This window comes from Artemia franciscana, chromosome 15, assembly GCF_032884065.1.
Source record: "Artemia franciscana chromosome 15, ASM3288406v1, whole genome shotgun sequence".
Classification (NCBI taxonomy): Eukaryota; Metazoa; Arthropoda; class Branchiopoda; order Anostraca; family Artemiidae; genus Artemia; species Artemia franciscana.
In genome coordinates, this window is record NC_088877.1 from 42,130,491 (window position 1) to 42,157,963 (window position 27,473).

At 35.7% G+C, this 27,473-nt stretch overlaps 1 protein-coding gene across 1 annotated transcript; it reads right to left on the reverse strand.

The window, feature by feature from the left end:
• Positions 1-5,668: 5,668 nt before the first annotated feature.
• On the reverse strand, positions 5,669-27,273 carry LOC136036498 (uncharacterized). Its single transcript, XM_065718776.1, has 3 exons — positions 27,140-27,273; positions 13,770-14,121; positions 5,669-6,195 (listed from the first exon to the last, which is right to left on the reverse strand). The coding sequence occupies exons 1-3, from the start codon at positions 27,209-27,211 to the stop codon at positions 5,777-5,779; spliced, it is 843 nt and encodes a 280-aa protein (XP_065574848.1). The 5' UTR covers positions 27,212-27,273; the 3' UTR covers positions 5,669-5,776.
• Positions 27,274-27,473: the final 200 nt, after the last annotated feature.

Consider the following 27,473-nt stretch of genomic DNA (forward strand, 5'->3'; position numbering starts at 1 on the left):
GAGGTGGCAACAACGGATTTACACTTGGTTGAAAAAAAAACAGGAAATCTATATATATCTATATATGTAAAAATAAGTTGTCTGTCTGTGTGTCTGTCTGTCAGGTGACGTCATGTTTCTGTGTCGACTAACGTCATGAAGTTAGTTGTCGTCATTTTTGCTATGACGATGACGTCAAAGGTATTTAAGACATTCGTTCACGGAAAAATGTTTAATTGTAAAATGACTGAAGAACCTACAATGGCAACAGCCGAGGAAGCTGCTCAAAGAGTCTATGCCAAAAAACTTGCTGCTGATAAAGTAAGAAAAGAAAGCGTGCCGAGGAATCAAAAGAACGCAAAACCGTGCAGTTAGATGAAAATCCACCTGGACAGCGAGAGTCAAAACATATCAAAACTGAAAATGATAGCGATGATGGTTGGGTTTGGGATTTTGACTTGGATAAGGTCAAGAAAAAGAAAACTGAAAAAAGAAAAAAGGTAAAAACTAAAAAAAAACTAAAAAGAAAAAACACTCAAAGAGAAATTACAGACCGGGATACAAATGACGACCGAGACAGAGGGAATATAAATGACGACCGAGAACCTCAAAGAGAAATTACAGACTGGGACGCCCGGACACAAATCACGACCGGGACACAGGGAATATAAATGACGACCGGGACAGAGGGAAACAACTACAACGGGGACGCCGGGGGCACAGGCGGGATATATAAATGACGACCGGGACACAGGGATTGTTCGAATAGAAATTACAGACCGGGACACCGGGACACAAATGACGACCGGGACACAGGGAATATAACTGACCACCGGGACACTCAAAGAGAAATTACAAACTGGGACACCGGGACACAAATGACGACAGGGACACAGGGAATATAAATGACGACCGGGACACAGGCACACATCATTAGAATAATGAGGTATAGATCTGAATACAGATTGTTTTTCCCATGGACAATTATATGTTGCATGTTCAAGAGTCGGTAAACCTGACAATCTATTTATATGCACAGACAATGGGACAGCGAAGAATGTTGTACATTCGCAAGTTTTACGTAGTTAAAAATATACGTAACGACTTGCGCGCGCGGAGGGGGCTTGGGGGGGGGGCGAAGCGCCCCCACCAACTAGGTGCTGGGGTGGCGCGAAGCGCCACCCCAACAGCTAGTATTTAATATATTTCAATTGTTATCTCCCAATGTTAAGATTAAATATAAAGCCACAACATCCTCCGTCCATTTTGATTTTGCTAACAGTAGTTGTCACTGCACCTCATGTAACTGTTTCTCTCACCTCGGCAGTATTTCATGTACAAACACAACAAGTTATGAGTTCTGTCACATTGGCAGTTGAGCAATTTCATTTTCGCGATCAATAAAACTTCACTTCCAAAACGAAACTGACTTGCGACCAATAAAATGAATGTCTTTTTCCCAGTGAATCAGCAGGTTGATTTACATCATTCTTGACTTCTCTCATTTTCAGGTAACCCTAGGCATAGATGCCCGTGTCTTTCTTCAAAGAGATCCTCTGTTTTTCTTCGAAGAGAAAGGACGTGCAGGGCGTTCTTAAACAGCTTTATCAGGTCTAGATAGTATACTCGGCTATATGAAGGCGATTTAAAATCACCTCACCTTCCATCACCTTTGTGATGGATGTGCAACTAAGTTGATTTGGTGATAAATCTGTCCCACTCCTTTGAACCTGATAATGTTACAACTATTGATTGTTCGATCATCACTTACGTTGAATGAAGCTAAAGCAAAACATCAAAGCAAGTTTCAAATTTGGTTGTGAAAAACTCTAGATAGCAAATGACGTCCTATAAAAGGTCAAAAGGCCAATCGATTTGGAAATTGTAGAGGTGGCAATGCAATTTGACCAAGCAAGCAGCTGCGACCAAATATAACACCTTTGTTGGCTACTCTTTGTTCGGCAAAATGGAGGACTTCACAGTAATTATATACAATCCTGAAAGGTTCCAATGGCTTTTAATAAGCAACTGCGTAGTTCACTGCATCTCTATAAGTGTGTACCGGGTTTTGAGCCACAGTTTGTTGGCGTAGAAGATTGCGACGGCGTTTTTCTTCTAGCGTAATATTTCTTTTTACTTCACTTTCATTTTTGATTCGTTCTTATTCTTGCTGTTGCTTGTCTCTTAACAGGCCAATGTTTTGTTCTTCACTTTCATTTTTGACAAGTCTAGATGCCATGAATCCTGAATGGCTCCCAATGTCCCCAAATTCCCAATGGCTTTTATATAATATTTGCGTAGTTTACTGCATCTTTGTTGGCCTGTATTAGGTTTTGTACCACAGTAGTGTTTTTCTTCTAACGTAATATTTCTTTCTACTTCGCTTTCATTTTTAATTTGTTCTTATTCTTGCTGTCGCTTGTCATCTAACCACGCAATTCTTTGTTCTTTACTTTTATTTTGACACGTTTTCATTCTCGCTGAAATAATTCTCTATTAGAGGGGGCTGCCTCTTCCTCATCACCACCTCCTCCTCATTGTCGTAAAAACTTCGGAGGATACTCATTCGATCAAAAACTCATTCTAGTCCTTTGCAAAATTAATCAACCCCTGTCCTAAAACTGTTTTTTGATATCCTGTCATTGGATTTTCCAGGGGGGAAATCTTTGGTGTTTTCCGGGGGGAGTATTTCTGCGTGGGGGAGTGTGCTGAAGAAGAGGGCTATTTTCCAGGGGTACTTTCAACAGGGAAATTTTCCTCGTGGGGCTTTTCAGTGGGAGGGGGTCCGAGGGGGAGATTTTAAGTGGGTATTTTTTTGGGGGGACGCCACCTCCCAAAAAACTTTTCAGTCTATTTTTAATGCTCTTATATTTGAGAAGTAATTCTTGAAAAATTGGGACATAAAGCCAAACTGTTGCCGGAAAAGCCGGAAGTTGTTGAGAGGACAGCCAACTGATTTACAGAATAATTTTTATGGCACTTGGTATTAACCAAGTGACATATAGCAATCGCAAATTCTGTCGGTCTGTCGGTCCCGGTTTTGCTACTTTGGGCACTTCCTGGTAAGCTAGGATGGTGACATTTGGCAGGCCTATCAGGGACCGGACCAGATTAAATTAGAAATAGTTTTTTTCCCAATTTGACCATCTGGGGGGGGGCCGTTAATTCAGAAAAAATAGGAAAATTGAAGTATTTTTAACTTACGAACGGTTGATCAGATCTTAATGAAATTTGATGTTTGGAAGGATACCGTGTCTCAGAGCTGTTATTTTAAATCTCGAACAGATATGGCGACATTTGGGGGGGAGTTGGGAGTGGGAAACCTAAAACTTGGAAAACGCTTAGAGTCGAGGGATCGGGATGAAACTTGGTGGGAAAAATAAGCACAAGTCCTCGATACATGATTGACATAATCGAAACGGATCCGCTCTCTTTGGGATAGTTGGGGGGGGGTTAATTCTGAAAAATTAGAAAAAATGAGGTATTTTTAACTTACGAACGGGTGATCAGATCTCAATGAAATTTAATATTTAGAAGGATATCGTGTCTCACAGCTCTTATTTTAAATCCTGACCGGATCTGGTGACATTGGGGGTTGGGAGGGGGAAACCTAAAATCTTGGAAAACACTTAGAGTGGAGGGATCGGTATGAAACTTGGTGGGAAAAATAAGCACAAGTCCTAGATACATGATTGACACAACCGGAACGGATCCACTCTCTTTGGGGTAGTTGAGGGGGGGGGGTTAATTCTGAAAAACTAGAAAAAATGAGGTATTTTTAACTTACGAACGGGTGATCGGATCTCAATGAAACTTGATATTTAGAAGGATATCGTGCCTTAGAGCTCTTATTTTCAATCCCGACCGGATCTGGCGACATTGTGGAGGGGGAGGGGTTGAGAGAGGGATACCTAAAACTTGGAAAACACTTAGAGTGGAGGGATCGGGATGAAACTTGGTGGGAAAAACAAGCACAAGTCCTAGATACACGATTGACATAACTGGAACGGATCCACTCTCTTTGGAGTAGTTGGGGGGGTAATTCTGAAAAATAAAAAAATGAGGTATTTTTAACTTACGAACGGGTGATCGAATCTCAATAAAATTTGATATTTAGAAGGACATCGTGACTCGGATCTTTCATTTTAAATCTCAACCGGATCCAGCGTAATTGGGGGGGGGCAGTTGAGGGGAACCGGAAATCTTAGAAAATACTTAAAGCGGTGAGATTAGGATGAAACTGGATGGGAAGAATAAGAACCTGTCTAAGACACGTGACTGACATAATCGGACCGGATCTGCTCTCTTTGGTGGAGTGGGGGGGGGGGGTAATTTTGAAAATTGAGGTATTTTTAACTTACGAAAGGGTGACCAGATCTTAATGAAATTTGATATTTAGAAGGGTCTTGGGCTTTAAAGCTCTAATTTTAAATTCCGACCAGATCCTGTGACATTGGGGGGAGTTGGAGGGGAAAACCGGAATTCTTGGAAAACGTGAAAATTGGGGTATTTTTATTTTACGAATAGGTGATCGGATCTTAATGAAATTTGATATTTAGAAGGAATTCATATCTCAGAGCTCTTATTTCAAATCCCGACCAGATCTTTTGACATTGGGGGGAGTTAGAGGGGGAAATATTGGAAAACATTTGGAGTGGAGGAATCGGGATGAAGCTTGGTGGATAGAATAAGCAAATTTCCTTGATACGTGATTGACGGAGCCGTACTGGATTCGTTCTCTTTGGGGGAGTTGGGGGGAGGGGTTCATTGGTTTGGCGAGTTTGGTGCTTCTGGACATGCTAGGACGATGAAAATTGGTGGGCTTGTCAGGAAGCTGCACAAATTGACTTGATAAAGTCGTTTTCCAAGATTCGACCATCTAGGGGGCTAAAGGGAGAGGAAATACTAGAAAAAATTAGATATTTATAACATACAAGTGGGTGATTGGATCTTAATGAATTTTTATATTTGTAAGGACATCGTGACTCAGAGCTCTGATTTTAAATCCTGACCCGCATTAAGCCTCTTATTTTCCTTTTAAATCAATCTATTGATTCATAGAATTTTGCTAGTAATAAATTTAGAATTGATTGCGAAATATATTTGATGCATTAAAAAATAATTTTCATTATGTGAGGAAATGAATATAATATTATTATTTAAATTACAACTAAACTTATGTTTTTAAATATAAATTAAATATAAACAATCAAATTAACTAAACTGAAAATATATACATATAAACAAAATTATTTAAAGCTGAAATATTCAAATCTGTTAAAAAGACGTTATTTCGAAAATGAAAAGTGTCTAAAAAAGGGTGTATCTTTTCAGGGGGCGATTAGAAAAAATCTTCTAAAAACACACTAAAAATTGTTTATGTGAATTTTTGGTAGGTTTTTACAAATCAGACTAACATTTTTGGAGGAGCGAGTTCAAACCTTATACCCTCCCCTCCCCCCTAGATACAGCTTTAACCGTTGAATTAAACAAACTTAGGATCATGTCTTGGAATAAGCAAATGAATAACTCACCAAAGAACATTATCGATCATTAACGAACGTTATCGTTAACGCTATCATCTTAGAAGCCCTTTACATCTAACGCTATTCAGAAGTAGAACTGTTTTCCTTTTTTCTGCACAAAATGGTCCTTATCTTACAATTCCTATTTTATTCAGAAATACGACTTTTAAAGTGAATCAATGCGTTGAATTTATTTCAAATAAATTGTGGATAAAGAATCAATAAGTGAATGTGTTACAATTAAAAAATGCAATCCCTTTGCTTCAACACATTTAAAAACTTTTAGTTTTTTTGTACCCAAAACGCTCTGTATCGTCTTTAGCAATCTCCTGGTTTTTATTTGAATCAGTAAGGGGTTTTGCTGGCGAGGCTTCGCTAGTTTTTTTCCTTATTACTGTGCTGGGAGACCCTGGTAATTTCATTGCAGGGACAGTTGAATTCGTTCTATTTGTCATCGGTGACGTAAAATTTGATCGAACAAATTGACTTGATCCTCCTGGAATAGTTTCATTTCTATTGAATCGATGAGGTCCTGGTCGTCTCCGCGTTCTCCTAACAGAAGAATTTTCTTCTCCTAGGCTGGTATTATCCCGATTAAACCGATGAGGACCGGGTCGTCTTCGATTGCTTCCTTCGCCATTTCTAGCTTTACCTTCGAAAGAATTGGGCATAGCATAAGGAGCAAGATATTCTAAGAAAAGAAAAAATATTTAAAAAGAGAAAGTTATAAGTTGATTTCTTTTTCAACCTATTGAATGAATATCACAGTATTGTTATTTCAGTAAGGATATGACTAAATAAGGTCTGTGGGGATAAAAAGTTAAAAAAATTAAAGTAAGTTTTTTTTAATATCCTAAAAATATTAAAATATTTAAGAATATTTAATATTAAATATTCTTAAATAATTGACTTATTCAGATGAAAATTGCAATGAAATAAAATTAAAACTTAAAATGTGGACAGAAACTATGTAATTTAAATTACTTAATTATGTAATTTAGAAACTGTAATTTAAATTACAGAAACTATGAGTCTCTCACCAAGGCTACATAAATTCATTTCTAATTCATTCTTTGCTGTTTGCTATGTATTACTGTCAATTTGAATGGAACGGAATTGAAAGAACAAAATACTTATAAAAATTAGCGTCCTTTAAAAATTTCCCAAATAAACATACTATCAGCAAGCTATTTATAGGAAACATTGTTTGGCATTTTGAGATATATATTACAAGTCTCTTTGTTTTGTAATGCTTTCAAAAAAAGGACAAAATTTTTCAAAGTAAATCTTGTTTGGCCTGTAGCCTTGTTTAGACTGTGGTATTATCATTTTCATTGCTTAGTTTCAAAATTTTTACCACCTAAAGTTTTGCAACGTCATGTTATTCCTATATCCACTAAAAAATTGTTAATTGTGTGCTTAAATTTAAGTTTCAGTTTAGTGATCTTGATGGGATTAGCGCTCATTATTTACGTTGCAAATGTCTGGCACTACTTGCTCAGCTCAAGTTACTTTTTTATTTCTGTGTATGCTTGACAATGGTGCCTGATTCTTTCCTTTGCAGATTTTAGGCCCATCATGGTTGCTAGTATTATGGGGTCAATACCTTTAAGTGGGCCCAAATCCCACCATTACAAGCAGACCAATATCCCGTCACTTTAAGCGGGTCCATATCCCAGTGTTCTATTGGAGTTGCTAGTACCTCTATGAGACCTAATATTTTTCGAAAACAATATATTCTAGATAAAATCATTCAATTGGTACAAGGGAGCCCATAGTGTTATCTAAACTTCCGGTTGGTAAGAAAAGTTCTTGGAAATATTGTTGTCTGAGTGTTGTTCGTAAACTATGTTGTTCAATAATATAAGTGAGTTTGAAGCGACATCAAGTCTAATGAACGGAGTTTTGATATGGATTCTAGCATGCAATTGGATGAGATCTTTTTGTACTCTAATTGTATCGAGCCGATTATTGATCGTGGACTATTCATAATTGATAATGACTACAGCCGACCAGGTATCATTATTGTACTGTGATGGCCCTGAGCATTCTAGTTTTCTATTATCGGATTTGTACATGAGTTACGGTCTCCACATTCCCATCCAGGACCCCATTTCCCCCAACGGAACCTTGACTCCCCTATCCATGGCCCCATATCCCCTTTAAGGGCCCAAAACCCACTCCAGTGCCCATACTCCCCCTCTAGGGCCCCAATCCCCCCTCTCTGAAGTTTTTGCCCCCTACCCATTTTTTAACTGAATTTTTTTCAACTTCCTTTCTTTCGAGAATTTCAAGAATGATGCGTTATATTGTATTGCATAACCGTTTAAGTTATCGGTGAAACAACACATCGAACGAAAGCGGGCCCGTATAAAGATTTCTGAGAGTTTGTTTGCATGTTTACGAGAATTTTTGAGAATGATGCGTTATCTGGTATTGCGTAATCATTCATCTTGTCAGTGAAACAACACATTCTGTGACAAACCTCATGTCTTTTCTTTTGAAATAACAACTGAGCCAACAACATTTTTAGCTTTCTAAGTAATTTTCCATTGATTTTATAAAATTTATGTCTAATGTATGAATCGAAGGTGAGACACATAATTTCCAATAGTAAAATAACGACACGTTACTCGACATATCGAACAAGTTATTGTATTTTTTTCTTAGAAATACATTCTAGGCAACCAATATATTGTTTCTGGGAAGTTGGCCAGATGGTATTAAGTGTCAGTACATCGTAACAAATTATTTGTGCAATCGATTTCTCAATTGGATATTTAGTAAATAAAATCAGTGATTTGTTTCCGAGCACCTTTTTTTGCATCATTCCTATAATATGTATACCACGGCAATTTGAGATGCTTGCTGGACAGGCATATTCTTTTGATGGCTAATGAGACTAGTGTCAATCTCCAAAAATTGTAATGACTACTACCGGGCGACTATCATTTTCGCTAAGTAATGGTCCTGAGCATATTAAATTTCCATTACTGGTGCTTGCGCATGAGTTTGGGTCCCGAAATCCCCATCCAAGATCCTATATCCACTCTCCAGGGCCCCATCTAGGGTTCCAAGTCTCCCACCAGGGCACCCAACCTTTTTGCCCCCAACCATTTTTTGCTTGTCTTAAAATCACATTAAAGTTCTTAGAAATACATTCTACGGCAGACAATGTATTGTTTCCGGGACGCTGGCCAACTGATGACAATATCAAAAATAGTTGATTTCGCAATTTATTTTTTGGGAGAAGAGAAAAAGGTTTAAGTTCTGCTCCGAATTTTTGTGTTGAGTAGTAAAAAGTTTCAATTCGATTCTGAATATTTTCCAAACAAGAGAAAAAAAGTTACTCTTCAGTTCTGAGTTTCACCAAAGAAGAGAAAAAGTTCCATCTCAGTTTTGAATTTTCTCAAAGAAGAGAAAAGTTACGCTTGAGTTCTGAACCTTCGCAAAGAAGGGAAAAGGGTTCAAGTTCTGCTCTGAGTTTTCTAATAAATGAGAATAACAATAGACAAAAAGTAAAACTTCAGTTCCGAGTTTTCCCAAAGAAGTGAAAAAGTTCAAGTTCAGTTCTGAATTTTCTAAAACAACAGGAAAAAAGTTACACTTCAATTCTGATTTTTTCAAAGAAGAGAAAGAAAGTTACATTTCGATTCTAAATTTTCTAAAAGAAGAATAAAAAAGTTACGCTTCAATTCTGAATTTTTCCAAAGAGAAAAAAAGCTCAACTTCTGTTGTGAATTTTTCGAAAGAAGGAAAAAACATTTAGTTCTGAGTTTCCCCAATTGAAGAGAAAAGGTTACACTTCTGTTCTGAATTTATCCAAAGATGGGAAAAAAATAGTTAAAGTTCTGTTCTGAATTTTCCATAAAAGATACAAATTTATGCTTCAATTCTGAATTTTTCAAACGATGAAAAAAGTGACACTTCCGCTCTGAATTTTCTCAAAGAAGAGAAAAACGGCAAGTCGTACTCTATCGTTAGACAGACAGGCATACAGAGAGAGAGAGAGAGAGAGAGAGAGAGAGAGAGAGAGAGAGAGAGAGAGAGAGAGAGAGAGAGAAAGAGAGTGAGAGAGAGAGAGAAGAACACACAAACAAAAACGCAAATCAATGCACAGAGACAGACACAGAGACAGGCAAATAGAAGGTCACACAAAAAAACAAGCACATGGACCAGGGTACCTGCAGCCAACCTAAAAATGTACTTTTTTCAAATAACTGAATTCAAGTTAGGTTCATTTTTTCCAAAGAAAAGAAAAAAAGTCATCTGTTCTGAATTTTTTACAAGAGAAAAAGTCACAGTTCAATCTGAATCTTTTCCACGAAGAGGAAAAACTCCATGTTCTCTTCTGAATTTTTCCATAGAAGAGAAAAAAGTTATACTTCGATCCTGAGTTTTTTCCAAAGAGGGGGAAAAAGTCAACTCTGAGTTTCCCTAGAGAGAAAATGTTCCACTTCAGTTATGAATTTTCTCAAAGAAGTGAAACAAAAGTTATAATTTTATTCTGAATTATTCCAAGAAGAAAAAAAGTTCCACTTCAATTCTGTATTTTTTAAAAGAACAGAATAAAGTTCAAGTTCTCTTTTGAATTTTTCCTATAAAAAGAAAAAAGTTACACTTCGATTCTGAATTTTCTCAAAGAAGAGAATAAAGTTCAAGTTTGGTTCCGAATTTTTCCATAGAAGAGAAAAAAGTTACACTTTGATTCTGAATTTGTTCAAAAAGAGGACAAAAGCTACACTTTGGTTCTGAGTTTCCCCAAAGAAGAGAAAAAGTTCCATGTCATTTCTGAATTTTCTCAAAGAGGGGAAAAAAGTTACACTTCCATTCTGAATTTTTCCACCCGAGAAAAAGTTCTATTTCAGTTCTAAATTATCTCAAAGAAGAGACAAAAAGTTCAAGTTCTGCTCTAAATTCATCCATTGAAGAGAAAAAAATTACACTTCGATTCTGAATATTTTTAAAAGAAGAGAAAAAATTTCTCTTTAGTTCTGAATTTCCTGAAATAAGAGAGAAAGTTTCATTTCAGTTCTCATTTTTCTCAAAGAAGAAAAACGTTCAAGTTCTGTTCTGAATTTTTACATAGATGACAAAAACTTTACATTTCGATTGGGAATTTCTTCCAAAGAAGAGAGAAAAAGTTACGCTTCAGTTTTGACTTTCCCCAAAGAAGAGAAAGACTTCAAGTTTTGAATTTTTTCAAAGAAGAGGAGAAAGTTACACTTCAATTCGGAATTTTCCAAAGAAGAGAAAAAAGAAGTTAGGTGATTTCTTACTGAACTGAAGTAAAACTTTTTTTTTCTTCTAGGGATAAAATTCAGAATCAAAGCGAAGTTTTTTCTCTTCTACAGAAAAAATTCAGAACATAAACTTTTTTCTCTTCTTTGGGGAAACTCAGAACTGAACTTTCATGACAGAAGTTGAACATTTTTCTCTTTGGAAATATTCAGAATTGAAGTGTAACTTTTTTCTCTTCTTTGGGAAAACTCAGAACTTTTTTTCTTTTGCAGAACTCAGAACTGAAGGGTAAGGGTAATTTTTTTTTCTTCTAGGGATAATATTCAGAATCGAAGTGAAACTTTTTCTCTTCTTTGGGGAACTCAGAACTGAACGTTTATTTTTTCTTCTTCTTTCGGTGAAATTCACAATAGAAGCTGAAATTTTTTCTCTTTGGGAAAAACACAGAATTGAAGTGTAACCTTTTCTCTCTTCATTCTGAAAATTCTGAAATGAAATATTACTTTTTTCGCTTCTTTCGGAAGATTTGGAATCGAAGTGTAACTTTTTCCTCATCTATTGAAAAAATCAGAAGACAACTTGAACTTTTTCTCTTCATTGAGAAAGTTCAAAATTGAAGTGGAATTTTTTCTCATTGGGAAAACTCAGAGTTGAAGTGTAACTTTTTTCTCTTCCTCGGAAAAAGTTCCAATTCGAAATGAAACTTTTTTCTCTTCAATGGAAAAGTTCAGTAGAAAACTTAAACTTTTTTATCTTCTTTTGAGAATATCCAGAATCAAAGTGGAACTTTTTCTCTTCTTTGGAAATATTCTGAACAAAAATTGAACTTTTTCTCTTCTTTCAGAATTCAGAACTGTGATGGAACTTTTTCTCTTCTTCAAAAAAATTCAGAATCGAAGTGTAACTTTTTTCTCTTTTTTGGAAAAAATTCCAAATTGAAGTGTAACTTTTTTTCTTCTACGAAAAGATTCAAAACAGAACTTGAACTTTTTTCTCTTCTTTGAGAATATTCATAACAGTGAATAAACTTTTTTCTCTTCTTTGGAGAAACTCAGAACTGAAGTGTTACTTTTGTCTCTTCTTTGCAAAAATTCAGAATCAAAGTGTAACGTTTTTGTCATCAATGGGGAAATCCAGAACAGAACTTGAACTTTGTTTTCTTGTTTTTGGGAAAATCAGAATCGAAATTAACTTTTTTCTCTTCTACGGCAAAATTAATAAAATCGAACTTTTTTCTCATCTTGAGAAAATTCAGAACTGAAGTGGAACTTTTTCTCTTCTGTGGAGAACCTCAGAACTGAAGTATAACTTTTATTCTCTTCTACGGAAAATTCAGAGTTAAAGTGTAACTTTTTTCTCTTCTATGGACAAATTAACAACAAAACTATTTTCTTTTCTTGGGAAAAAAATTTATATTAACCTAACTTGAATACAGTTATTAAAAAATGTGCATTTTTAGGTTGGCTGCAGGTACCCAGGTTTGTTTGTCTGCGAGTGTGTATGTTTGTGTGTATGTGTGCGTGTATGTACGTGTGTATGTGTGTGTGTGTGTGTGTGTTTGTGTGTGTATGTGTGTGTGTGTGTGTTAAACATACCTCAATTTTCACGATATCCCTTCCCTCCTGCTTCCCCCCCCCCCAGATAGTCGAATCGGCGAAACGACTGTTATCAAGTCAACTTCTGAATGTCCCTGACTCGTCTTCCAATTTTCGTCGTCCTAGCACATTCAGAAGCACCGAACTCACCAAACCACTAGAAATCCCCCAGCTCCCCCAAAGAGAGCGGATCCGGTCCGGCTATGTCAATCACATATCTAGGACTTGTTCTTGTTCTCCCCACCAAGTTTCATCCCGATCTTTTCACTCTAAGCGTTTTCCAAGATTTTCGGTTTCCCCATCCAACTGCCCCCAATGTCACCGGATCCGGGAGGGATTTAGAAGAGAGCAGATCCGATCCGATTACGTCAATCACGTATCTAGGATTTTTGCTTATTTGTCCCACCAAGTTTCATCCCGATCTCTCCACTCTAAGCGTTTTCAAATATTTTCAGTTTCCCCCTCAATATCCCCCCATGTCGCCAGATCTTGTCGGGATTTAAAGCAAGAACTCTTACACATAAGGTCCTTTAAAATAGTAAATTTCATTAAGATCCGATCACTCGTTCATAAGTTAAAAATGCCTAATTTTTTTTATTTTTACAAATGAACTGTCCCTCCACTCTCCCCCCGAGATGCTCAAACTAGACAAGTCACTATTTCTAATTTAATCTGGTCTTGACTCAGATACGCCTGCCAACTTTCATCGTTCTAGCTTAATTGGAAGTGCCCAAATTAACAAAACTGGGACCGACCGACGGACCGAAAATGCGATCGCTGTAGGCCACTTGACCGACGGCCGAGTGCCATAATAAAATAAGAAAATAATAAAAAGAGCCAACGGTACTATTTATAAAAACATATATAATGTTGCTTGTCTGTAGAAAAGTTTCGAGCTTTGTTTTTGCAGTACTTCCATGGAGATTTTTTGTGGTCACCTTTTTCATTCCTATTAAGTTTGCACCTATGCCAAACAATTGATAAAAATAATTAATACAAAAATAATAAAAAGAGCTAATTTTACTATTAATAAAAACAATTATGATGTTTTTTGTCTGTAGAAAAGTTTCAAGCTCAGTTTTTGAGTACTTCCTTGGAGATTTTTTGAGGTCTCTTTTTTCATTCCTATTAAGTTTGCACCTATGCCGAACAATCAATAGAATGATTATATAAAAAAAACAATAATAAAAAGAGCTAATCATATTTATACTAAAAAATAATTATGATTCCTTTGTCTATAGAAAAGTGTCAAACTTGGTTTTTCGCTTGGTTTTACTACAAGAAACACAATTTCTTACTATTATCAGCTCCTTAAGTGCTCTTGCTGAAATTATAAAAAATAATTTATGCTTATCGAAGGTCCTACCTCGTTAAAAATCTATAATCTGACTATAGTAAACAAGAAAAATTAAACTCTGGTAAACTTCACCTGAGGTTTGTACCTCCGCAGATCTTTTTTGCTTTTTATTTGGTGGTTGCTCATTTGCTGTTGCTTCTGCAATGTACATCCTCAAGCTCGCCATCATTCTTCGTATTTGGTTCATTGCGTTAGCTGCAACTTCTCTTGCGCCTTCGACGGTAAGCGTGTTTTCATCGTTAAATATGCAGGAAAAAAGTGGATTTTTCAAAAGCTCTTTTTCTGGAGCAGTAACTTGAGCTGCTGAGCTTTCAGGGGGGGAAATGCTGTCTTGGGCCTCTGCACTTGAAATCTTGAACGTCCCCGATTCAATATCATCCGCAAGCTTTATGTCCTTGAAATCTTCTGATGGTGGACTACCAGCCTGCAATCAAAGCTTGGACTTTTTTTTATCTGATGGGAACATAAATAAGAACACTGTATTCAAATGATGTATTTTATATCTTTAATCGATGGTTTTTTGTTTTTTTTTTTATCGGTACCCTGGGATCTTCTGTTCTGAAAAAAGAGCTAGATAGGTAGTGAGTTTGCGAATATTCATTAAGAGCCTTAATTTTGGCAAAACTAAAAGTTGAGGCGAGTGACGTCGTATTTGCATATATTTCAAGAGCATAAATTACTTCATGTACATTCCAGGGGAGGTCTTATCGCTTTTATTATTACGCATGCGAAATTACATATTAGGACAAAAAACTCTGAACAGCCATAGGAAAGGGCATGGAAGAAGAAACAGCAAAAATAACATTGAATTGCAAATGTATGCGTTGCACAACGAAATCTGCTGTTAGGTGATTAAGCAAAAATACAGTTGAATTAAGGAACAAATTAGTTAAGTGTACTTTAGCCTGTAACGGATAAATAGTAAGAAGGAATTGGGTTCGCAACAGAACTACTTAATTCAATTAGAAGTGCTTATTCTTAATCTAAAATTAGAAAGTGTGTTTTTTTGTGTCTAAAAAAGGTACACAGGAAGGAGAAAATAAATTTACACCTGAATTTCTTTATGACCCTGAAGTGGAATGAAGCTATTTTTACGTCTATGAAGGATAAATAGGAAAGAGGAATTAAATTCATAGCAAAAAAAATCATGCTCGTTACGTAAAATTTATACACATTCAAAGGACAAAATTATCCTATTTTATTTCTAGGGTTGGTCGTATTCTTTATATCTGTATCGCATTAAAAATTACGAAAGAAAGTGACCAATAACTTTGAACAGCTAAAGAAAACGGCATAGAACAAGAAACGGCCAAAATTACACTAATTTGAAAACAAAATGCTGCACAACAAAACCTGTGTTTAGAAAACAAAGCAAAATTACAATGGAATAAAAGAACGTGTTAGTTCAGCGTGTGTGAGTTTGTGAAGGAAGAACAGGATGAATGAATTAATTTTTGGTATCTATTACACGAGCAAAATCACAAAAGATGACAGATGACTCTGAACAGGGAAAGACAATGGCTTAGAACAAGAAACAGCAAAAATCACACTGAATTACAAACGAAAATGTGACTTAAAACTAAAGAATAAGACAGTAATTATACTACTGCGTAAATTATAGTTCGGGAATAGCAATGGGATAAGAAAGTATCATTTTGGTGTCACCAAAGATAAACATGAAGGAGGAATTGAAATCATGTAAGAGTCTGACATTGCTAATTTGCCACCCTATGACTAGAAACTAAAAAATATAACAATGATTATATCACTCCGTAATTTACACATTTCAGAGGAAGTAGCCACTGAGACATTTCTGTTTGTAATTAAAAAAAACTAGTTTTTTTAACTGAAAATAAGGAGCGACATTAAAAATTAGAACGAACAAAAATTACTCCGTGTATGAAAGGGGCTGTTCCCTTCTCAACGCCCCGCTCTTTACGCTAAAGTTTGACTCTTTCTCTCAATTCTAAATTATTAAACAGTAAAAAATTTATAATTGTGCTATAAAATCCTGCGCCCCCTTCATTTAATTTCTCTTCCCCCATGACATATTCCTCCAAGGAAAGATCCTCCCACATAGTCCCCTCCCCTCAACCCCCCAACCAAACAATCCCCCTGAAAAACGTCTGTACACTTCCCAATGACCATTACTGTGCGTAAACACTGGTCAAATTTTGCAACTTGCAGCCCCTCCCCCGGGGACTGTGGGGGAGTAAGTCATCCCAAAGACATAGTTATTATGGTTTTCGACTGTGCTGAACAAAATGGCTATCTCAAGATTTTGATCAGTTGACTTTAAGAAAAAATTAGCGTGGGAGGGGGCCTAGGTGCCTTCCAATTTTTTGTCACATAAAAGAGCACTAGAACTTTTCATTTACGTTAGAATGAGCCCGGTTGTGACATTCTAGGACCACCCGGTCGATACGAGGGCAAAACCTACGAAGTTCCACATTTTTGTAGATAGGAGCTTGAAACTTCAACAGTAGGGTTTTCTGATACGTTGAATACGATGGTGTGATTTAGGTAAAGATTCTATGACTTTTAGGGGGGTGTTTCCCCCTATTTTCCAAATATGGCAAATTTCTTCAGGCTCGTAACTTTTGATGACAAAGACTAAATTTGATGAGAATCAAACAGTTCGTGGTAACGAACTGTAGTAAGGAGCGACCCGGCTCAATAGTAACCGAAACTCTAAGAAATGGAATTTTGATACCAATAGTTACATCAAAAGAATCGCATTATAATGTTGATTTTAAATATATAAGTATCATCAAGTTTAGTCTTACCCATCAAAAGTTACGAGCCGGAGAAAATTTGCCTCATTTTAGAAAATAGGGGGGAAAACCCCCTAAAAGTCATAGAATCTTAACCAAAATCACACCATCATATTCAACGTATGAAAGAGCCCTATAGTAGAAGTTTCAAGCCCCTATCTACAAAAATGTGGAATTTCGCATTTTTTGCCAGAAGACAAATCACGGATGCGTGTTCGTTTTTTTCCCCGGGGTGATTGTATCGACTCAGTGGTCCTAGAATGTTGTGAAAGGGCTCATTCTAACTGAAATTAAAAGTTCTAGTGCCCTTTTTAAGTGACCAAAAAAATTGGAGGGCACCAAGGCCCCCTCCCACGCTCATTTTTTCCGCAAAGTCACAGGATCAAAATTCTGAGATAGCCATGATATTCACCATAGTCGAAAACCTAATAACTATGTCTTTGGGGACGACTTACTCCCACGCAGTCCCCGTGGGAGGGGCTGCAAGTTACAAACTTTGACCTGTGTTTACATATAGTAATGGTTACTGGGAAGTGTACAGACGTTTTCAGGGGGATCTTTATGGTTGGGGGGAGAGTTGAGGGGAGGGGTTACGTGGGAGGATCTTTCAATGGAGGAACTTCTCATGGGGGAAGAGACTTTCAATGAAGGGGGCGCAGGATTTTCTAGCATTATTTAAAAAAAAACAATGAAAAAATAAATATGAAAAGTTTTTTCTACTGAAAGTGAGGAGCAGCATTAAAACTGAAAACGAACAGACATTATAACGCATATGAGGGGTTTACCTCCTCGTAATACCTCGCTCTTTACGCTAAAGTCTTCTCAGCAATTACAACTACTTATTCTACGGCCTTTGTGATTCAGGGGTCATTCTTAAGGAATTGGGACAAAATTTAAGCTTTAGTGTAAAGAGCAAGGTATCGACGAGGGGCGAGCCCCCTCATATACGTAATAAAAACATACGAATACAGAAGTTCGCTACTTAAATAAATTCGTAAGTTACGTATATTTTTACTTATGAAAACGTTCGTAAAAAATTAAAAGTTAATGCCCTTTTAAGTAATCAAAAAATTGGTGGGCAACTAGGCCTCCTCCATCGCAAATTTTTTCTCAAAATCTTCCGATTAAAACTATGAGAAAGCCATTTAGCCCCAAAAAATTAATATGCAAATTTCGTTTTAATTATTTATGTGCGGAGAGCCAAGATCAAAACATGCATTTATTCAAAAACGTCCAGAAATTAAACAGAAAAAACAAGTTTTTTTAAATGAAAGTAAGGAGCGACATTAAAACTTAAAACGAACAGAAATTACTCTGTATATGAAAGGGGCTTTTCCTCCTCAACGCCCTGCTCTTTACGCTAAAGTTTTTTACTGTTTTAAAAAGTAGAGTTAAGAGAAAGAGTCAAACTTTATCGAAAAGAGTGGGGCGTTGATGAGAAAAAGCCCTTTTCATATACGGAGTAATTTCTGTTTGTTTTAAGTTTTAATTCGCTCCTTACTTTAATTTAAAAAACTTGTTTTTCTGTTTAATTATATATTTAAAATAAGCATAAAAATCCGTTTCTTTTAATGTATGTTTTAGTATCAAAATTCCATTTTTTAGAGATCCGTTTACTATTGAGCCGGGTCGCTCCTTACTACAGTTCGTTACCACAAAGTGTTCGACTGAATTATACTGCAACGCCATTAAAGTAAAAATATAACGACTTGGGAAATGCTTAAGAAGAAATCTTTTTTCGTGTCTCTGACTAAATACAAAATCACAGGCGATTGTGAACGAATTTTAACAGCTAAAGAAAAATGCAACAAACATGTAATAGGTAATGATATACGAAAAGGTATTACTGATACACGTATCACAATGAATCCCTAATGAAAACAATAGAAAATGAAATCCGCTGTTTGAAGAAAAGCGACTGGGGTATCACATCGAATCGTAAATAAAAACTGCAGTTAGAAGAGAAGCAAACATGAAACAATGATTGATTCTTTAGTACATTAGGAAGGAGGAATTTTATTCATACCAGAATTTCTTAATTCAATTAAAATTCCTGATTTGACACCTCATGACTTAAAACTGAAGACCAAAACGGTCAATTATTCTAATACGCAATTAGAACATAAAAAATACGCTAGCTTGTTGTGTGCCGAGTATCGCAGCCCAGGCTCCCGGCTCTGTCCCATGTGGGTGCAATGAGAAAGGATATTGCAAGAAGAGGAAATAACAAATTGGAAACTAGTAATATTGATAAATGACTTTTACTAAAAGTTTTTCTCTCAGACGAGCTGCCATAAAAATGAATTTAAACTTCAATAATACAAGAGTCGCAATCTTTTTGAACTACAATCATTTTCTCTCTCTTAAATTTTCTGTAAAATTTGATGCATTTTGCCTTGAAGTTATTTTCTATCATCAGTCAAAAGAGAGGGTTGATGCAAATGATTAGGTGCCAGAAAACAGTAGAAACTGTAGAATACTTGTGGAATTAGACACTCAATGTGATATCAGTGCGGATGTCAAATAGAAATCCCTGGTTCAATATCAATGCAAACACATAAAATATATATTATATTTAAATATAATATATATATATATATATATATATATATATATATATATATATATATATATATATATATATATATATATATATATATATATATATATATATATATATATATATATATATATATATATATATATATATATATATATATATATATATATATAATATATATATATATATATATATATATATATATATATATATATATATATATATATTTATATAATATAATATATAAATATATTATGTTGTCAGTAAAGTGCTAATTATATTCTGGTCTTGAGAAGGCATGGGGGTTTTCAGCAATACTCATGTTGACTTCAGGTCGTTTTGAGTTTGACTCGAACGGTTAATTATAGGAATTTTTGTTCATTTTTGGTTCCATTTATTTATTATTGGTAATTGGGTAGCTCTGTGCTTGAAAGATTATTTGATTTCATTTCGGATCATTTTTGGTTTAATGGAAACCTTTACTTTTCTTCGAAAAATCAATTTCTTAGGAAAAGTTTTTAAAATTAATTATTAGTAAAGAGGAGGGATGAAGTGAACAATTTAATTTTTTACAACTGAAGTGAAGGTAAGAAGCAATGTTAAAACTAAAAAAAAAACCTAAACATTATTCTGTATATTAAAGGATTACCTCCTTTTTCAATACTCTGTTCTTCTTGCTAAGGTTTTAAGCACTTTAAAAAAAGCTTCCTATTCTAATCAAACGGTCCTTCGGTTTCAGTAGTCTGTTTTATAAAATTTCAACAAATTTGCCAAACTTTAGCGTAAAGAGCAAAGCATAGCGAAGAGGGATAACCCCTTAGGATACGGAATAATTTATGTTCTTATTTAGTTTTAATGTTGCTTCTTACTTTCCGTTGAAAAGACTTGTTTCTTTTATTTAATTTATGATCTTTTTATGGCATTTGGTATTAACCAAGTGACACATAGCGATCGCGAATTCTGTCGGTCTGTCGGTCTGTCTGTCTATCCCGGTTTTTCTAGTTTAGGCACTTCCAGATAAGCTAGGACAATGAAATTTGGCAGACGTATCAGGGATCAGACCAAATTAAATTAGAAAGATTCGATTCCCCAAACCGACCCTCTGGGGGGAGTGGGGGGATGGTTAATTCGGAAAAATTAGAAAAAAGAGGTATTTTTAACTTACAAACGGGTAATCAGATCTTGATGATATTTGATATTAAGAAGGATATTTCGTCTCAGAGCTTTTATTCTAAATCCCGACTAGATCTAGTAACATTGGGGGGAGTTGGAGGGGGAAACCCAAAATCTTCGAAAACGCTTAGAGTGGATGGATCGGGATGAAACTTGGTGGGAAAAATAAGCACAAGTCCTAGATACGTGATTGACATAACCGAACCGGATCCGATCTCTTTGGAGGAGTTGGGGTGGGGGGGATTAATTCTAAAAAATTAGAAAAGATGAGGTATTTTTAACTTACGAGGAAGTAATCAGATCTTATGAAATTTCATATTTAGAAGGATCTCATAACTCATATCTTTTATTTTAAATTCCAACCGGATCCAGTGTCATTGGGAGAGCTGGGGTGGGGGAACCAGAAATCTTGGGAAAGGCTTAGAGTGGAAAGATCAGGATGAAACTTAGTGGGAATAATAAGCACAAGTTCAAGATACGTGGCTGACATAACCGGACCGGATCCACTCTCTTTGGGAGAGTTGGGGGGGGGTAATTCGGAAAATTAGAAAAATGAGGTATTTGTAACTGACGAACGGGAATTCAGATCTAAATGAAATTTGATATTTACAAGGATCTTGTACTTTAGAGCTCTTATTCTAAATCTCGACCTGATCCCGTGACATTGGTGGGAGCTGAAGGGGGAAACCGGAAATCTTTGAAAACGTGAAAATTAAGGTATCTTTATCTTACGAATGGGTGATTGGATTTTAATGAAACTTGATATATATAAATATTTTATCTCTCAGATGCTCCATTTCTAATTCGAATCGAATCCGAGACATAGATGGGTCGAAAGGGGGAAACAGAAATCTTGGAAACTAGAAATCTTGGAAAACGGTTAGAGTGGAGAGATCGGGATGAAACTTGATGGTAAGAATAATCACAAGCTCTAGAACCGTGATTGAGATAATTAGAACAGATCCACTCTCTTTGGGGTATTTGGGGGGGCGTTAATTCGAAACAATTAGAAAAATTGAGGTATATTTAACTAAAAAACGGGTGACCGGATCTTAATGAAATTTGATATTTAGAAGGAAACCATGTCTCAGAACTCTTATTTTAAGAGTCCCAGTGTCACTTATCTGGTGACACTGGGAGGAGCTGGCAGGGGAAACCACAAATCTTGGGAAACGCTTAGAGTGGTGGGATCGGGATGAAACTTGGTGGGTAGAATAAGCAAATGTTGTAGATACGTGATTGACTTAACCGGACTGGATCTGCTCTTTCTGGGGGACTTAGGGGGGCCCAGTTCTTTGGCGAGTTTGGTGACAATTGGTAGGCGTGTGAGGAACCTGCACAAATTGACTTGATAAAGTGGTTTTCCCCGATTTGACCATCCGAGAGCTGAAGGGAGAGGAAAAATTGGAAAAAATGATGTATTTTTGACTTACGAGTGGGTGATCAGATCTTAATGAATTTTGATATTTAGCAGGACCTCGTGTCCCAGAGCTCTTATTTAAAATCCCGACCAGCACTATGCCTCTGATTTTCTTTTTAAATCAATCTATTGATTCTTATAATTTTGCTAGAGCTCATGCTATGTGAGCTCAAGGCTCTTGGCTCTTTCGGCCTCGTCACAAGTGCCATATGAGCTCTTAGCTCTTGATCAATAATGCCAGTTAACCTGGCTCACTCTCAATAAAAATTTCCTCCCTACAAGAAAAACTCCTCATTTATCCTCAAAGTCATAGTTGTTAAATCTTTCGCTATGTTGAACAAAAAGGCTATACAGAAATTTTTATCGGACGGATTTGGGAAAAAAGAGGTCTGGAGCTAGCAACCTTCCAATATTTTTGGCAACTTAAAGGCACTAGAACTTTTGATTTCTGATCAGCCGTTTCCCAGTTTAAGAGGATCATTGGTTTGACACGATCACCCTGTGATAACACAAACAAAAGAAAACCAAATAAACTCGCATCTGTGATATTCTTCGGGCAAAAGAAAAGCAAAATTCAGTCTTTTTATGTATAGGAGCTTGAAATTTCTACAGTAGGGTTCTCTGATTTACTAAATCTAATGCTGGGATTTTCATTATAATTCTTTGACTTTGACTGGGTGATTAAAAGTAGGAAATTCCAGGGTGTTGTTTCATAGTTGATATAAATTTGGAAGAATAGGATGATAAGTCTGCGAATCTAGAATGGATTATTGTAAGCTTCATTGATGATAATGGTCAAGCACGGCTCTGACGCGTCAGCATTTCAGAAGACGGACAAGGATTTTTTAGGTGTTTTTCAGATAAATTCTTTTGAGGTCTTCGGATTCTTTTGGTACATATGCTAAAGCTAAATTGCTAAAGCAAACATATGCTAAAGCTATATGTAATATGCCATATATACATATGCCATGTAATATGCCATATATGTAATATGCCATATATACATATGCTAAAGCTAAAATCTTTATGCTATAGCTATTAATTGTCTTAAAAAGCAAAATTGTGGTAAAGAGTCAAACTTTAGCGTAAAGAGCGAAGGATTGCGGAGGGGAGAACCCATTTCATATACGGAGTAATTTCTGTTCGTTTTAAGTTTTAATGTCGCTCCTTACTTTCAGTTAAAAAAACTAGTTTTTTTATGTAATTTCTGAACGTTTTTGAATTAATGCATGTTTGATTTTGGCTCTCCACACATAAATTATTAAAATGAAATTTACATTTTAATTCCTTTTTTGGCTAAATGGCTTTCTCTTAGTTCTGATCAGACGATTTTGAGAAATATGGGATGGGGAAGGAGGCCTAGTTACCATGCAATTTTTCGGTTACACAAAAAGGCAACTATAAATTTTAATTTTAAACGAAAGTTTTTATTTGTAAAAAATATACGTAACTTAATAATTAACTTACGTAACAAACATTTATATTCTTAAATTTTTATTATGTATATGAGGGGGTTTGTACCCTCGTTAATACCTCGCTCTTTACACTAAATCGTTAAGTTTTGTGCCGATTCTTTAAGAATGACCCCTGAATCAGAAAGACCGTAGAATAAATAGTTGAAATTACAAAAAATACTTTAGCATAAAAAGCGAGGTATTTATCTCCTCCTAAATACCTCGCTCTTTATGCTAAAGTATTTTTAGAACCCCTCATATGCGTAATAATCTCTCTTCGTTTTAAGTTTCAATGGTACTCCTTACTTTCAATTGAAAGAATTTTTCCATGTTTATTTTTTCATTTTTTTATAGTAATTTTAGAAAATCCTGCGCCCATTTCATTGAATTTCTGTTCCCCCATGACATATTTCTCCAAGGAAATATCCTCCCACATAGCCCCCTCCCCTCAACCCCACCCCCAAAACAAAACAAAAAATCCCCTGAAAACGACTGTACATTTCCCAATAACCATTATTATATGTAAACACTGGTCGAAGTTTGTAACTTGCAGCCCCTCCCCCAGGGACTGTGGGGGAATAAGTCATTCCCAAAGACATAGTTATTATGGTTTTTGACTATGCAAAACAAAATGGCTATCTCAAAATTTTGATCTGTTGACTTTGGAGAAAAAATGAGCGTGGGAGGGGGCCTAGGTGCCCTCCAATTTTTTTGGTCACTTAAAAAAGGCACTAGAACTTGTCATTTCCGTTAGAATGAGCCCTCTTGCAACATTCTAGGAGCACTTGGTCGATACGATGACCCCTGGGAAAAAAAAACAAAAAAACAAACAAATAAACACGCACCCGTGATTTGTCTTCTGGCAAAAAATACGAAATTCCACATTTTTGTAGATAGGAGCTTGAAAATTATGCTATAGGGTTCTCTGATACGCTGAATGAGATGGTGCGATTTTTGTTAAGATTCTGTGACTTTTAGGGGGTGTTTACCCCTATTTTCTAAAATAAGACAAATTTTCTCAGGCTCGTAACTTTTGATGACAAAGACCAAATTTGATGAAACTTATATATTTAAAATCAGCATGAAAATCCGATTCTTTTGATGTATATTTTAGCATCAAAATTCCGTTATTTAGAGTTCCGTTTACTATTGAGCCGGGTCGCTCCTTACTACAGTTCGTTATCACGAACTGTTTGATTATTCAGTATATGAAATGGGTTGTCCGCTCTTCAACGCCTCAAACGCTAAAAGCTTTTAATTGTTTTAAAAAGTAGAATTGTGGCAAAGAGTCAAACTTTAGCATAAAGAGCGAGACGTTTAAGAGCGGACAACCCATTTCATATACTGAATAATTTCTGTTCGTTTTAAGTTTTAATGTCGTTCCTTACTTACAGTTAAAAAAAACTAGTTTTTTTCATTTAATTTCTGAACGTTTTTGAATTAATGCATGTTTTATTTTGGCTCTCCACCATAGGACTTGTCCAATCTTATTGAATTTTTTGTATTGAATCAGATTAACAGATTATTAAAATGAAATTTGCATATTAATTCCTTTTTTGGCTAAATTGCTTTCTCTTAGCTTTGATCAGACGATTTTGAGAAATAAGGGGTGGGGAAGGAGGCCTAGTTGCCCTCCAATTTTTCGGTTACATAAAAAGGCAACTATAACTTTTAGTTTTTAACTAACGTTTCTATTACTGTTTATTACTGTTTTAAAATGTAGAGTTAAGAGAAAAAGTCAAACTTTAGCGTAAAGAGCGGGGTGTTGAGGAGGAAAAGCCCCTTTCATATACGGAGTAATTTCTGTTCGTTTTAAGTTTTACTGTCGCTCCTTACTTGCAGTTAAAAAAACTTGTTTTTTTATTTAATTATCGAAAAGCGCTTGCATTGCTATACACTAGTTTTTGCGACCATTCAATACTTTTCCTATCTAGTATTTCACCTATTCTGAAAAAAAGACAAGATCTGGCTGAATTGTGTATATTTCCGCTATTGTAAGTTTCTGTTTCATTTACCCCGGTCTTATAGGAAAAAGAAAATAATTCGGTATTTCAGGGCTTCTGACATTATTACTCCTTTGCGGAAGTTAGGCTTAAAATTGGAAAAGGATTATATTTTTTCTCTGGGCCCCTTCCACCTCTTAGTTCGTTTATTTTCCCGTTAGTTTTCACCTGTTTTCGCTTTATAGTTGTGTTATCTCTTAGCAGTTCTTTCGTTAGTTGAGTTATGGTTGTGGTATATATGTTTTATCGCTCGTATAGTTGTGTTATTTTCAAATTATACTCCATAATAGAGAGGCTCCGAACACCCAGCATTGTGTATTAAGCTCTGAATTTGACGTTTTTTTCTAACGTGACCAGATTAGTCCTGCGCCCTGCGCCCTTTTCATTGAATTTTTCTTCCCCCATGACATATTTCTCCAAGGAAAGATCCTCCCACATAGCCCCCTCCCCTCAACCCTACCCCCAAAACCAAAAAAAATCCCCCTGAAAACGTCTGTACACTTCCCAATAACCATTATTATATGTAAACACTGGTCGAAGTTTGTAACTTGCAGCCCCTCCCCCAGGGACTGTGGGGGAGTAAGTCATCCCCAAAGACATAGTTATTATGGTTTTCGACTATGCTGAACAAAATGGCTATCTCAAAATTTTGATCCGTTGAATTTGGGAAAAAATGAGCGTAGGGGGGGGGCCTAGATGCCCCCCAATTTTTTGGTCACTTAAAAAGGGCACTAGAACTTTTCATTTCCGTTAGAATGAGCCCTCTTGCAACATTCTAGGACCATTTGGTCGGTACGATGACCCCTTGGAAAAAAAAAACAAATAAACACGCACCCGTGATTTGTCTTCTGGCAAAAAATACAAAATTCCACATTTTTGTAGATAGGAGCTTGAAACTTCTACAGTAGGGTTCTCTGAATCTGATGGTATCATTTTCGTTAAGATCCTACGACTTTTAGGGGGTGTTTCCCCTTATTTTCCTAAATAAGGCAAATTTTCTCAGGCTCCTAACTTTTGATGGGTAAGACTAAACTTGATGAAACTTATATATTTAAAATCAGCATTAAAATGCGATTCTTTTGATGTAGCTATTGAAATCAAAATTCAATTTTTTAGAGTTTTGGTTACTATTGAGCCGAATCGCTACTTACTACAGTTCGTTACCACGAACTGTTTGATAATGAGAGAAATGTTAAGATGGGTAAGACCCATTTTACGGATAAAGGAAGGCAGATTGCCAAACAACTTCATTTTCAACCAAACATATAGGGCTAAACAAAAAGTGGTTCATCCCCGAATGGGGTTCCTCGAGTTGATTGGGACGGAGAAGGAGCGTGCACAACTGTAATAGTTTCAGTTAGCTTGGTGCTGCAGTGAGTTGGTAGTAGTAGTAGTAATAGAGAGTGATACTAATATTGTTTGATTAAAGGCGAGCCTAGTATGATCTCTGCGTAATGTTTTACTGACGAGATTTATTTCTGCAATTAAAAGTATGAATTTTTGAACGGAGAATGAAAAAAAAACACTTGGATCTCCTAAAAAAATTATTGGACTGTCCCAAGCTTTTAATTCTAATTTTTTCTGGAGCAGGAAAATAAAAGAAAAATCATTGAACACCTTTCTATTTGGGAGTTTTTTATGTTTAGTTATTAGTTATAAGTTGATCTTTTGGTTATGAGTTTTGTTGAGTTTATGAGCTATGAGCTTTGGGTATTAGTTGTTTTTTTTCTTTTTCTAAAATTTAGGCTATAAGTGTCGCTAGTGTTACTAGTTAGCTTGTTTCTTGTTTTTGGTCTATAGCAACAAGCATTATTGCTTACCGTTTGATGTAATAATATATAAATAAATAAATAAAATGAAAATGTTTTTTTCTTTTTTTTCAAAATTTTGGTTAATATATGCATGAAAATGTTTTACGTCCGGTATGGAATGCTCTTAAAAGCTGTAGTTCTCACCCCCACTAAAAATCTTCCCTTGCTACATCCTGAATTTGTGTCTTAGCACTTCTTAGTTTAGAAAAACCTGTAAACAAGGAATAGCAATGGAAAGTCAACTTACGGAAGAGGCAGAATCAAACCAAGCCAAAATACAAAAGAATACCAATATCAAGCTATTAGTAAACTGAACCATATTGAATATGACTTCACTGATTGACTGTTTATTCTGGGTGTTGTTGATTCGCTTTTATATAAGTCTCACATTTTATCGGAAATTTCGCTTTTGTCTACTTGCACAAAAAACACCTTTTAAAGTCTATATAAAAATAAATAATAGCATTTCCTTTATGGCATGGACATGAAAGCTTTACATTTGGAAATAAACTCAAAACCGGTTTGGCGTGTTAACAGTGATGTTTCCTGCCTGGTTAAAAAAGTACAAACGAATTTATGGT